Here is a 15,136-nt window from a genome sequence, read left to right as displayed (position 1 = left end):
CGTTTATGTAAAATAAATAAATAAATGATTATCGAAATCATAATAAAGCACATTCATCATCGTCAGCCGTCTCTTGTCCAATGTTGAACATAGGCCTCCCCCTCTAGTCTCCATATTTCCCTATCCTGAGCCAACCGCATTCAACCACTTCCTGGAACTCGTCTTATGTCATCAGACCAATTAATAAGGAATTATTAAATAAGCGTGTAAGTTATGAGTGAAATTTAAAAATAGACGTGGAGTATTAAATATCGTAAAATTTTATAACCTTACAGTAGTGTGACTATATTCGTTTCGTTTTGAATCAACGTTCGCGTATTGTCAAACCTTATTTTATTGTTGTCATCATTTCGTATTTACTGCATTTTGTGGTTACCTAATATATTGTATAGGACTAGTCGCACATTATTCATTCGATGTGTATCAGTTAAATTTAAAAAATAAAATGCTTTTTTTTTCAGAATACAGTTTTGAAATTTAACATACTTAAAAAAAAAAAAAAAACCATTTATATCATTTCGTCATTTAAATTTTAACAAAAAAGGTTTCTAACTTTTTACTAAGCTCTTAATTGTACCATTTTTAATACAATTTACAAGTTTTAAGCAAATATATTATTTTCATACTTCGGCACCCATACACACGCACCCTCTCCCTCATTTATTCCCGCACGCACATGTATCCTCTCCCTCATTCATTCACGCATACACACATTCACATACACATGAATACAAACGTCACACAAATACAATTACTAAACTTTTCTTATATATTATGTGTCATTATATTTACAGTGGATTTTTTAATTGGCTTTAGTATTGTTAAGATTTTTCTAATTATTTTGTTTATGTAATAGCTGTAAAAATCCCAAATAAAATAAAATAAAAAAATAAAATAACAATAAAATACTCTTAAATATTTTTTTGTCGATCGGATCGCATTGTGACGTTAATAATGTTTTGATTAAATAATCTGTATAACATTATGTTTAAGCATTAAGACGTGTCAGCGAAGGCGTTTCAGTGCATATAATTTGGAGGAGGCACATCGAACATTAAAATACCTCGACCCTCATATTTTGTTCTGTAAATTTTTATCAAATTGTTAATATTTGAATTGAATAGTGTGGATAAACGTAAAATACTCGTCGATCATAGTGAAGAGATCGTGCTAACGTACATGCTGTGTTGATAAGCCAAGTTTCTCAGTGCTCGGACAAGGCGGGCGAGGGGGGCGCGGTATCAGACCCCTCTCCTAGTTTCTCCCATGCAGAAGTAAGCAACCATTTGTTGATTTCAATATTTTATTTTTTAAATATTAATTCGTTCTAATTTTTTTTTTATTGTGCCAAAATGTCTTCTTGCTCATACTGATCATCGCGGTTTCGGATGTGACAGGGTTTAGTGAACACCCTGTATATTATACAATGTTTTCAAAATCCATTATATTAATATTAAATATTTCTAATAACATGTAGATGTGTCAACAATATTTTGAGTTTGTCCAAATTTTTGTAGACAAGGACTGGATTCAACTCCCTGGGGAGCCGTTTACATTAACATATTACAACAGAGATGAAGAAAATTTAAGAAAAGGTAATATAGAAGTCCAGGCATCTACAGGGCTTATGACCTGTCAATGGCTGGTTTAAGTGGTTACTTTACACACTGTGTAACATTCACCATTCTGCCTATATTTGAACATCTATATTCCTTCAATTCTTTCATCTGTTGATGTTTGTGAAGTTAAAGAGCTGAAACCTTTATTTATGCAGGTGAGATTCATCTAATTGAATTATTTCACCTACATACTAGGCAACGCCTGAAAATATTATTTTTTCAATTTCTATACTTCTTCATGGACCAGGTAATTTATCAACAATATTTTGAGTTTGTCCAAATTTTTGTAGACAAGGACTGGATTTAACTCCCTGGGGAGCGTATACATAGTAGGGCCTGCCATCCAATTATATGTATTCACTAAATAATACTGTAATAAAGCGACGACGGCTTGAAGTTTAAACTACAAAAATAATAAATATACTATATTTTAAAATAAGATAAATATGGATAGAACAAGGAGAGAGTGGAAAGGAAAAGAAGGAAATTGATAAGGAGTGGTAAAGGATGATTGAAGGAAAGTGAGAGTGGAAAATTGCATTTGATTTAATGATTAAATAGGTCATTTAAAATATTATAAATAAATTACCTGGTCCATGAAGAAGTATAGAAATTGAAAAAATAACATTTTTGCCCCCCTCCTCCCCTCCTACCCCCTCTCCCGAATCTACCTTTTTTCGCTTGATCGGGTCTGGCAACGCTGGTGCAAGTAAATAAATAGTTACCCTTCCGATCCAAGCGTAGATCGTGTCAGGCGTTTCCAGCAAGAAGGCGTCGTCGTGGTGAAGGCTGGCTGCTTCCTCGGTCACCTGCTCGGCTCTCATATCGTCCGCCTTCTCGCTGCCCTGGATCCTGTACAGCCGAACTCCGTCCGTGTCGTACGAGTCCTTCTCGTTCAAGTTCCGGAAGCCGGAGCCGTGCCCGCCCAAGTGCGTGATCAGACGTCCTGAAATCGCAAATATTTGCCAAATTTAGAAGTATCCGAACAAATATGGAAATCAGCGTACATTTATAAAAGCTTAAGAAATATCTTCATGTGTACATATCGAGACCAACCAATGAATGACTCCAAAAATTTTCTCGATTATGATGGGAGGATAAAGACGTCGTACGTTCACCTTGACGGTATAGTTGAAGATAAATTACCTCTAGCGATTATAAAAATAAACTACCGACCCCCCACTTTCAAGTTTTGGGTAGGTACATCGATATGAATCAAAAGGAAGCGTACGTCACGGTACACATATCTACGCTCTAAAATGACATAGCTTCAGTATGACGTCATAAAAGTCTCCATAGCGACTACAAAGGTATAGTATCGATACCCCCACCATCAAGTTTTGATTTAAGTACATCATTTTATACCGACGGGTCTAGGACCCCTCGATACGTTTATCTACGCATTAAAAGTGTCAAAAATTTTGTTCCACTTAGCAATTTTTCATTTAATTATGATTTATTCAAAATTTTAATCGTTTTGAGGTTGGGCCTTTTTTCTTAAAAGCCTATGAAAAATATGCGATAGAAATAAGTAAATTTTGAAGTCGAATTCAATTCCGACCAAACTGTCACTTTAATAAAACAAATGCCTAGATGCGAAAATAATGTCGCTAGGTTCTCTCCTATTAACAAATAAGAGTATCTAGGCGTTAGAAAGTTACCACTATAAAAAAATAATTTAGTTATACCATTATAATACCATATTTATAATTTTAGAGCGTAGATATGTGTACCGTGATGTACGCTTCCTTTGTTTCATATTGATGTACTTACCAAATCTTGAAGGTGGGGGGTCAGTAGTATATCTTTATAATCGCTAGAGGGAATTTATCTTCAACTATACAGTCAAGGTGAAGGTATGACATCTTTAGCTTCCCATCATAATCGAGGCCCAGGGCAGGAGTTTGTATTCCACCCTCTGTGGAAAACGTAGCCAGTGTAATTCCCGAAGTAGTGGATGGAATGTCGTGTTATCACCACAGCCACACAGGAGTTAAATAAGGATATATATTTTTTACCTTTGAAGATCTTGAGGAAGTGTTTGGGCTCCTCTCCTTGGGGGACTCTGATCTGCACAGCACTGCCCCCAATCTGAAATATATGGCACAAAAATATATTAACGACGACGATAGATGAATAACAGAAAACTCATAGAATTAAGAATAGTCCAGAAGGAGCGTAGAATCATATTTGAATAAATCGGACTGTGTCCAATAATGCCCCACTTTCGCCGCGCGCATTTGTGAAGCCGCCGCGTAATGTTGCCAGATGGGAAAAAATATAATCATAACACAAATGCAAGGTTAAAAAAAAAAAGCAATCTGTTAATTTCTCCAAAATGTTACTGTGCACGCGGAAATATTGATTGACACAACAGAGTAGATAAAAGGGTCATTTAATAAGAGTAATTGAATTAATTAACTTTGAAATTAACATATTAAAAAAATATATTTTACATGAAACGGATATTTTCATATCATGTTAAATAATATTTGATGTTTTAAAGATAATGTCGGTCAAATATCTACCACAGAGTTGTTTAATCCGAGGTCCAATTTACATTAGTTCTCTCATCAGATGAGCAAAGTAGGGTAAAAAAAATACTACCCTGGCAACACTGACGAAATGTCTATTTTGATGTATTTAACAATCTGACAGATGGAAAAATAATTACATTTTTAAGTAATGTAGGTATTTGCTACTTACACATTTATTTACTAATTACAAAAAAAAATGTGATCGCACCCTGTTTTTTAAAGATCCTAGCAGTATTTCTACACTTTAAAAGGACACAACACGGCATCGTTGAATTCAAATCGGGAGTTGCGTACTGAGCGACTTCTACAAAGAAACTAATGGGTCAAAACGTAAAACTACTCCTTTATGAGTAGTTTAGTAGTCTTCTGTTTGATGCTCTGGACTACTCTTAACTCTATGAGAAAACCTTATCAATTTTCATACTTATCCAATCAGCTTTTGAACTTATTGTCTGAGCGTGCACCAATCACGTTCCTATAGCTCAACTACAAATGACTATCGACGTGCTAATAAGCGACGTGATAACAATTTATCACCATGGTTGGTTATATCACAGTGGAACATCCGTGAACACCTAATATTAAATGTCAAAATATTTACGTTTCGCGACGTATAATCCTGCTGCGCAATCACGTATTTGAATTTCACCGGTGTACATATGGAAAATATTCCAAAACTATTTTTATTTATTGATTTATGACCTGTCATTAGCTGGTTTAAGTGGGCGCTTTACACACTGTGTAACATTCACCATTCTGAAGGAACGTAGATGATCAAATATAGGCAAAATGGTGGATGTTCTGACCCATTGAGAAAAATCTTTCCAGAGTTTTTTTTCTTGCAACTGGCGAGAATCGAACCCGCAACGCAAGTTTCACAGTTGGCCGTTTGATAAACAGCGCCTTGTTTGTGAATTGCTTCGAGTACTATCATTAGAATAATTACCTCATTGTCTAGAGATACAACGTGCATGGCCGCTGCTGCTTTTTCATCCAGAGTAGAGTCCTTGCCCTGAAATAGAAAATATAAATGAGAAACCAAAACTTGACTTTTTGATATAATAACATTTAGATTACTCATATCCAAATTATTTTATTATATAAATAAAACACGAGTGATACTTTAATCCACAAATTTGGAATATCCAGTGACCGGTTTCATCGCTTTCGCGACATCTTCGAGACTGGTATCTTTATTAAAGAGTTAAATGTATTTATACAAAACACAGGTAAGGTTAGATTATTCAAAGTTATATGTAAGTAAATTAAATAAAGTTATTTTTATCTTAAGGATCATTATCAACAAATTTTCTTTGGGTTAACTAATGAGTTATTTAATAAGAGTATTTGCCCGTTAAACCTGGTGTAAAAGGTGTCTGATCATGTTCAACCACCTGACTACGCTTCTTGTCGGCGAGAGCAGAGGCAGGTTGGTTCTGGAAGCCGGGAAGTTAAACAGTCTCAAAAATATCCATCCGGAACATCAAAATTGATGATATAATTAATAACCAGCCGAAAAAAATGAGTATGTAAACCCAACCCTTTTGTAACGTATGTAATCAGGAAGTAATCCTGAACAAATAGGGCTTTTATAACATATACTTCGTACCCCGTTTCCAACAACAGAAAAAGTACTAATAAGATTTTTAAACCTGAATTATCTATGACTGGCCATAGACACGCGAACCAATCAGAACATAGCTCGCTAGCCAATCATAGCCCGATATTCTGGGTAGCTCCCGTTCATCCAATCATCATCAATCATCAATTCACTTCCTGAGATAGTCTCACGCTCTGCTATTCTACCGAGGCAGTCTTGAGTCGAACTTCCGTTGCATTTTTATCTATCATTTTTATCATATATCAACGAGTTACCAGGATTGTGCTGGTTCATCGCCCGTGTCTGCCACAGTCAGGCTTCCTGGAGTAAAAGAAAAGCCAAAAGGCAAAGCTGAACGGTAGTGGCAGGACTGCACAGACTACAGTCGGCCTCAATAGCCTTAAAAAGGACTTTCCAGGCAGTTCAAGAGGTCGAGAAAGACGTGGAGAGACGGGTTAATATGCAATGTTTACTGTTTGGAGACCAGATACCAGACTGATAAATTATTTCTAAGTACACACCTTATTTATTTATTTATATATACACCCAATGGGCATTTTTAAGGATATATTTATACATAGAAAATTATTATTAAAGAAAGTAGAAAGACAGAATGGTATATAGTAGACTCAGTGGGAGTGGAAGCGGGAGAGAAGTGTTGATAATTGAATTTGATTCTGTGATCGTTTGAAAGAAGACAACTTGCTATCAAAGAAATCAAGACTGGTATGTTTGTTGGCAGACCTGAGAATTCTGGGCATAGGGGAATGGAAACCATAGTTAGTTATATTGTTATCGGTATGAAAGAGTAAGTTTTGTCTGAGGTTTCTAGTTGGGATATTTCATTTTATCGAGCTCAGTAGTTCAGGCGCATCAAAGAGTGAGTTGAGAATTTTAAACAGGACCAGAAAGTCGGATTTATTTTGACGGTCTCGAAGAGAAGAAATATTTAAGCTAGTTTCTAACTCATCATACGTATATTGGTCTCTAGATAAGCCCAACCTCCAGCCTATCTTTCTTAAAAATCGATGTTGAACTGATTCAATATTCTTGATGTGAACATCATAATATGGAGACCAGATAACAGAGGAATACTCTAGGTGCGGGCGAACTAGGGAACAGAAGAGAGTTTTAAGGGTATTGATATTTTGAAGTCAGTTGTGCTTCTGTTAATAAATCCAAGGAGTTTTAAGGATTTATTGATAACATGTTCAATATGAATTGTAAAAGAAAGTTGAGTGTCGAGCATAATACCCAAATCTCGTGTACTAGACACAGATGATAATATTTCATCGTTCAGTGAGTAGTCGTATATGATTGGATTTTCCAGATGAAAAAATCTCAAAACCTTGCGCTTGCTTAATCTGAAAGTAAAGAAGTATTATTCAATATGTTATTATCGGTTACTGTAGGCAGTATTATCTACTCACAAGCCAGTAGTAGAGAACTGTGGTGTTGTCTCCTTCGTACTTGATGACGTAAGAATCTCCCTGGTAGAACTGGCCAAACTTGGCTCCGTTTTCGTCACTGCGATCTGGGTCTGAAGAGTCGGCCACTTCTACTAACTCCATCTCTTCAACTCTAAAAGAACATTTAAAAATGAAATCTGTTACGGACGTCAGTACGAGGAAAGCGGCACTAATAAGAACCCCTACCGCGCTAGATTATGTATTTAGAATTAGGGACCTCGGTATGTGTTAGAAAATGTGCTACCCTTCAATAAAGACATCACATATTCATCACATTTGGGGGTGGCCTTTTCCATGCCGAGGCATTTAGAATAGGACAATGTTTGAGTATGTCCAAATTCTTGCAGACTGGCTGGATTTTCTCCCTAGGGAGTTATTCATATTTAAATTTATTTCAACAGAGAGAGAAAACGTTTTTGAGAATGGAATATGGAATTCTAGGCATTTACAGGGCTTATGACATGTCATTGGCTGGTTTAAGTGGCCACTTTACACACTGTGAAACATTCACCATTCTGCCCATATTTGAACATCCACATTTCCTCAACTCTTCCATCTTTTGTGAAGTAAAAGAGCTGAAACCTTTATCACGTGGGTCCAGCCAGTCCAACCAGTCTGCAAGCATTTGGACATACTAAAACATTGTTGAATGAACTATCTGGCAAAAGAAGAAGTATAAAAATTGGAAAATTGTTTTCAGGCGTCGCCTAGTAGGTGATTTGGTTCAGCCGGATGAATCTCACCCGCGTGATAAAGGTTTCAACTCTTTTACTTCACAAAAGTCAACAGGTGGAAGAGTTGAGGAAATGTGGATGTTCAAACATGAGCAGAATGGTGAATGGTACACAGTGTGTAAAGTGGCCATTTAAACCACTTAAGGCCACTTAAGCCCTGTGAATGCCTAGACTTCCATTTTCCCTTCTCAAAAACGTTTTCCCTCTCTTTTGAAATAAATTTTAATTTAGAATAGGTATTTAGTTTATAAATATTTGTTTTATGCCAAATAAAATTTGTTTTATTTTTTTAAGTTCAAAGTTCATTAATTAAATGAAATTAAAGTTCATCCCTTATTAAATTACCCTTTATTTAACATTTTAGAGAAATAAACTAATTGCTTTTTTTAAAAATATAATAATCTTACATTTGTTTTCTGATTATATTTTTCGCGATCTGGCGACAATACGGCGTGTTTTACGCGGTTTGTTTTCCATAACCGAAATTATATTTTTACCTGTAAATGGTAGCATGACCATCTCCCTTATCCGGCATAAATCCTCGAGCAGAACCAGACTTGACAACCTTCCGGATCTTGGCTGCAGAGACCTCAGTGTCAGAAGAGTACATCTCTTCATCTGTAAAGAAACACCAGTGAAGGTTAGATTATTTGACCACATGACGAGCACTGATAAGAAAAATCGATATACAGTGGTATATGAAAGACGCCCCAGCAAGAGATGTGTCAACTCAACCCGAGCGCCCATCCCTGGAAGCTCTATCCTCCGCAATGAGGAATTCCACTGTTTTCCTTTTTTTTTTTCTCTTAGCGTACTATTTAACTAAGCAAAAATATGTATATTTTTTTTTGTGCGTTATTTACAAAGATATGATTTTTTAAAGTTACATTTATCAAATACCGCGCCAAATGACTGTAATCACTGTCATGTCACCATTGTGTCACTTTTTCAGTAGTGACGTCATGAAACGGTTGGCGTTCTTACTTTCACTGACCTGTCAAGAATCTATGGAATATTGCCTTGATTACTTCATTTAGTTGATCGTAATTTGCTCATTTCTATGTTATGGTTGTTTTTACGAACGTCCGATTTAGAAAAACCTAGAAGGTTGACATAATCTCCGGTTGAAATGTCAAATTATACAAATTATACTCTTTTTTTCTATGGTCAAAACGTTCCTTACGAGGTGCGGGGGCTTTAAAGCGAAAACCGGAAATACTACGAGAAATACTAAGAGATTTGAGTGGTTTCCTTTCCACATGAGCAAATGCTGAGAAGTTCCTGATTGGCCCGTTTTGGCATATCCTTCGTGTTCCCAACAGTTTTAGAAAAAAATAACGTGATTGCAGAAAAATCCACTTGTTGAAATATAAACCTTGTATCTTATAATAAGTAAGGTAAACACTAAAAAAACAATTTAAGGTAGAGGTGAGACTCGATAGAGACACACAAGACCGTAGGTGGTCATTATGACTGCCCCCCGCAAGAGATGTATCAACTCAACCCGAGGACCCATCACTGGATGCTCTATCTTCCCTGATTCTGTTGCAAAAGCTGCTTGCGTGCCTTATGATAATATCTATGTAAGTGAAGACTCTTCTCACCACTGGTGGCCCTAATGAGGCGAGAGTGGGAGGCTCCGTGATCTCTCCAAGAGGAGAAGTATTGCTTGAAGGCTGCGGGCTCGGCCCCCTGGGGCACTCTAGTCACGTGGACCTGGAAAAATTGATCAGTTAATAAAATAGATAAATTATTAGGTGAGCAACTCAAAGCTGACAGGCTTAAATCTGTAGAGCTCATAGACCATAATCGATAACACACACAAGCTTAAACATTTCACCTGAAATAGTGTGATGACCGAAGAAAGCAATGTCATCATTTTCACAAATCACAACTCGCAACTTATGACACCTAAACAATTAAACGCTAAAACATTACTCGTTTACTTATTCAAAAACTATTCTTACTCAAATGAAAGACATAATCCCTACAATACGTCATACGTACAAATAATATAATCACTAGATCCTCAACACAAAGACAACATAAACAAATACTAACTAATATCACTTTTGGACAAAGGGATTTTGAGTATTATTCAATTAAAATATATAACCTACTTCCATTATCTATTAAAACAATTAGTAACGAGAAAATGTTTAAAAAGGCTATAAAAAATGGATAGTGGAGCTAGGTAGAAGTAAAATGGATTGTCTCATTTGCCCAAACCAATATTGAATCAACTGCTCCACAAGTGTATAGCTTATGTTCTTCTTCTTTCGTCTTCTTCTGCAGCCTTATTCTCTCCACGGCCTCTTCCAAACGTCTCCATTCCTTCCCATCACCCGCTTTCATCGTCCACGTTTTACCGGCAATAGAGGCAATGTCGTCGACCCATCTTTTCTGTGGCCTTCCAACACTTCTTTTGTTTGCCCACGGTCTCCACTTCATTATTCTGGGTGTCCACCTGCCATCATTTTGTCTCGCCAAGTGCCCTGCCCACTGCCATTTCAATTTCGCTGCACGATCCATGATATCCACGACTCCGGTTCGGCAGCTTATGTTAGGTTTTTGTTATTTTCATTGTGCGTTTTGTAATATAAATAATATAGATATACACATAGACCTAGTGTTCAAAACAAAATGAATATTTTGTAAATTATCTCTGTTTATTAAGTTAGTCTTCTTTGTTTATTCTCAAATGTAAAAACATTTCAAAAAAGTATATGTTGTTATATATAAAATATAAGTATATAAAAGTATATATTGTTAAGTGTCCTCGGCACGGGTAACCCCAGTGAGGTCACTTTATTTTTATTATTAATTATAGTTTGTGAGAGAAAAATATGAATAAATTAATAAATAAAATTAGAACTTTGGCATACCGCTGGCTACGGCCTTGGACCATAAAGTTAATGCCTATAATAAGAAAAAAATATCTTTAAAAATCTTACCCAGGAAGGATATTTTTTGGTCTCCATATACTCTTGAGCTCTGGCCATCACTTCAGCTCTTTCCTAGAAGAAAAAATGTTCCAGTTATTTTATATTACTAAGCCTCTACTTTAGAGGCTCGTCAGCAGGTAAATTGAGGAAACAGACGAAAGCTACGTAGATTTTTTCTGGTTCAGAGGGCACTGCATTGGTACTCCATTTTGAATTGGGTCGTGGTCCCGTGGCTAATGTTGCAGACTTACGAATCAGAGGTGCGAAGTTTGAACCCGACTCTACTCCAAATTAATTACTGTTTTCTAATAGCAAGTTATTTACAACTCGTTGAAAATGCCCCCAAAATTGAAATATTTAGGCAAATCGGCAAATTTCAGCCTATCTTGCCCATTTTTTATTAGCATATTACAACCAGAGATTAAGAAAATTTTGAAGAAGAGAATAAAGGAGTCTACGCAACTACAGGGCCACTTTACACACTGTGTTACATTCACCATTCTGCCTTTATTTGAACACTCGTTTTCCTTCAATTCTTCCATTTGTTGATCATCGTGAAGTTAAAGAGCTGAAACACTCATTGAAACGGGCGATATTCTAATGGAATTATTTGACCTAAATACTAGGTAACACCTGAAAATATAAACTGAAAAATATTTCAATAAATAATTAAGTACGTACATTAGTATTTTTTTTTATTACCTTTGGATTGCACTGCTTTCCAACCCAGACATAGATTCCTCCGGTTACGGTATCCAATACATAGCAATCCTGGAAAAATAATACAACAGTTAGAGATTTGCAATAGTTAACAAAATACTGGAGTTCACAGCCCTTTTAAGGACCACGGTGTAACCGGCTTTTGCTAGAGCTGGCATATTAGCATCATCTATTGTCAAGAAGTAATCCTTGACAAACGGTTTAAGTATATACAACTCGCCCCAAATTTCAATAATAAAGAAGAACTCATCTAATGTTTTACTTGTTGTCCATAGCTTAGACCATAGACACGACAGCCAATGAGAGGCTCAACACGCGATGGGATTCACGCCAAATTCCTTTGTCTGAAAAGTTAACAAAGAAAGTAGCGGGGACGAACAAAGGAACCTCCAAAACTATAAATAGTCCAGTCACGCACTCAGGAGGCGCACTTTTAGCAAAACTCCGGAACTAAACCCACGCGAGCTGTCATCTCGAAATAAACACGCGAAACGCTACAAGAAAAATTAATCTCACAATATTCTAGTGCCCAATCGTTACCTAAATAAGAAAACTCGGCACCAACAATCGCGGTCAACCCCGTCATTTAAACTCAGGTATGTAATTTCCGCGTTCGAGTAAGTTACGACGAAGGATTCTTTCCCGGCGGCTCGGCCCGCCCTCGCAACTGACCTCGGTGCCCCACGGGGTGCAAGGCACGCGCCAGGCGCCTGCCTTGCACCGCTCCATGCGGCCCCCCTTGTCCCCCAAGCGGAACGACTTCGCCCCCGCCAGCACCGGTCCGCAACGTTGCGCTACGTCGCAGAGCCCGACGTAACAGATAAGAGCCACATCTATTACCATATTCATTGCACCTCGAGTTGCGTAATTTACCTGGTACCCGGCTGGTGTAATCCATTTTCTGTCAATCATAACTTGTACTGTTTGAGCAAATGTACTGACTCGATAACCAGTGATGTATAGCAACGACGTAGCGCACAAAGAAAGTGCGCCGTCAATGTAAACTTCACTAATCAAATGCTCGTTCCTGTATATTTGCGCTTCCTTGTATCTTGTTCGTGTCAATTTACCAAATGCCCATTTTATAATAAATTATCTCTTGTAAAGTAAAAACAGGTTTTTTCTAGTAGTAGAGGGTAAGTAGATAGTCCCCCTACGCCACGAGAAGCACAGGAGAGGTTATGCTGTCTTCCAAATCAAAGTAAAAGAATTCACAACCTCTTCGGTCTCATGGCTCTTGGGCCCTTCTTTTATTTACCTTTAATTGTTTTTAAAATTGTTAATATTATTATGAGTATATGCATTCTCGTCAAATGCAGCCCTGTAGGTCGATGAATAAAGCATTTACGCTCCTTGTTCTTATTCTTAGTGGTGGGGGTCAATGCTATGCAAGCTCCTGACGTCATTGCGACCAGTGAAGGTCTATTGTTACGGGTTCTCGTGAATAGTTCTCCCCCTCCAAGACCAGGTCTATAAATAGCCTGGCTACTGTGTGGAAGGCGAGAGTTCACATTTTGCTAAATCTCCCCCTCCAAGCCTAGATCCGTAAAATATCCAAATCCGGCAATCCCCAAACACTAGATTCGGAGATCGTGCTTTTGCTGTTGCCGGCCCCTCTGCCTGGAACCGATTGCCTTCAAACTTAAAAATCACCGACAGTCCCAGTCAGTTCAGATCCCAACTAACATCTCACTTCTTTAGATTATCATACCCTCAATTTTAAATAAATGAAGTCACTTTAGCTTAACTAGAATGTAAGTTTGAGTATTCAATTATAAAGCGCCCTTGAGGTGATTTTCCACAAAAATGGCGCTACATAAATCAGCCAAATGTTGTTATTATTAAATAAAATAGAGAGAGAGTACAATACTTACGTTTTCATTGAGTTGGTCTTGTCTGAATGGTTTTTGTGAGACAGGTTTGGCTTCCAATTTTCCGGATTCATCAGTAATTCTGTATAGAGACACAGACTGTTCCTCAGTCCTCTCAAATGCCTACAATAATAAAATATATTACATCACTCAATAAGTTCGCAGGATGACATATGAATGGCGCCACTATTGACAAATCCGTGTGATTTTTAAGAGTTACCAACTATGAAAAAGCAAAGAAGAAGCTCTTACAAGCATGTTAACTTAAAAATATATTTAAAACATTATAAAACCAATAAATAAATATGCGTATTTGACCTGTAGTCTACTTTAACTTTGTTAGTTTTCATTGATTTTGACGTGCGTGATTTTCATATAAGTCAGTCAGGCAGTCTTTAAAATTGAGTCTAAGATAAACGTTGGGGCTGGACGGACGTCGCGTCACTTGAGGTATTGTTGATACATCTACATACATGCGGGGGTCATAATTCATTGATCGATGACACGCACACGTGCAATGACTTCACCTGAAATATCGAGCAACGGCCGATGAAGCAAGACATAATTTTATATCGAATACAATACATTATATGCGAGACTAACAGTATTGCATATAATACGTCCGTCTATATAAGGGCAACGCCCTGCAGCACATACACGTCATGGAGACATGAACATGGCCTGTAAAGAGAACACAGGGCGTGATAACGACCTGTCAGTCATAGCAAGTCTGCCCACAGAGTCATCTCAACCAAGTCAGCTCAACGCAGTCACTCAGTTCCAGTAAGTAGTCTAAGTGGTTAAACTCTTCATCGCCGTTACTCTCGCGCTCCACAACATCACCCTCGTGTCTTCTGTCAATCTCCAACTCGGATAGGAGCTCCAACGCCCAACGAAAACCAAAATCCTTCATACAAAACCGTGTTTTTGTGTATCGTATGAAATACCTAACTCATGTGCGGTAACTGGCCTGCTGCCTCTCCTTAAACATAAATATGCTTTTAGTAAAAAGTACCTGGTCGTCTCCTCCGGCACTTTCTTCTGGGACGGTGTCCTTTGACCCCGAACCCAGAGCTGCGAAGAACTTGTTGAAATCTGACTCGGGCGAGAATTCGTCTGAAAATGGTAAGTTAAATATATTAGCAGAGAGAAAATTTGGCCAGAAAAGCAGGTCTGCAAGCCATTTATGCTATTCGTATCACGCAGTTTTCCCTCGGAGTAGGCAGAAAAGACGGACTGCCGACATTCCTAGCTTCTTCCACATACTTCAAAAATATAAATACCCTTAAAACTCTCTTCTGAGTATTCCTCTGTTATCTGGTCTCCATATTATGATGTTCACATCAAAAATATTGAATCAGTTCAACATCGATTTTTGAGAAAGATATGCTAGAAGTTGGGCTTATCCGGAGACCAATATACGTATAATGAGTTAGAAACTACCTTAAATATATCTTCTCTTCGAGACCGTCGAAATAAATCTGACCTAGTCCTGTTTAAAATTCTCTTTGATGCGCCTGAACTACTGAGTTCGATAAAATGAAATATCCCAACTAGAAACCTCAGACAAAACTTACTCTTTCATACCGATAACCATAGAACTAACTATGCTTTCCATTCCCCTGTGCCCAGAATCCCCAG

The 15,136-nt window shown here is 37.4% G+C and overlaps 1 protein-coding gene across 1 annotated transcript in view; it reads right to left on the bottom strand.

Moving 5' to 3' along the window:
- Gel (Gelsolin) overlaps positions 1-15,136 on the bottom strand; it is a 35,512-nt gene that overhangs the window by 13,907 nt on the left and 6,469 nt on the right. Inside the window, exons 6-15 of the mRNA XM_088235298.1 lie at positions 14,511-14,611; positions 13,499-13,618; positions 11,607-11,675; positions 10,914-10,976; positions 9,564-9,675; positions 8,457-8,577; positions 7,187-7,337; positions 5,103-5,168; positions 3,638-3,710; positions 2,345-2,565 (exon numbers count right to left, since the gene is read on the bottom strand). Coding sequence (XP_088091424.1) covers positions 2,345-2,565; positions 3,638-3,710; positions 5,103-5,168; positions 7,187-7,337; positions 8,457-8,577; positions 9,564-9,675; positions 10,914-10,976; positions 11,607-11,675; positions 13,499-13,618; positions 14,511-14,611 — 1,097 coding nt within the window. The remainder of the gene's footprint in view (positions 1-2,344; positions 2,566-3,637; positions 3,711-5,102; positions 5,169-7,186; positions 7,338-8,456; positions 8,578-9,563; positions 9,676-10,913; positions 10,977-11,606; positions 11,676-13,498; positions 13,619-14,510; positions 14,612-15,136) is intronic.

This window comes from Micrasema longulum, unplaced genomic scaffold (assembly GCF_059751315.1).
Source record: "Micrasema longulum isolate JH-2025_06_02 unplaced genomic scaffold, ASM5975131v1 h1tg001355l, whole genome shotgun sequence".
NCBI classification, from domain to species: domain Eukaryota; kingdom Metazoa; phylum Arthropoda; class Insecta; order Trichoptera; family Brachycentridae; genus Micrasema; species Micrasema longulum.
This window is presented reverse-complemented; position numbering and strand designations above follow the sequence as displayed.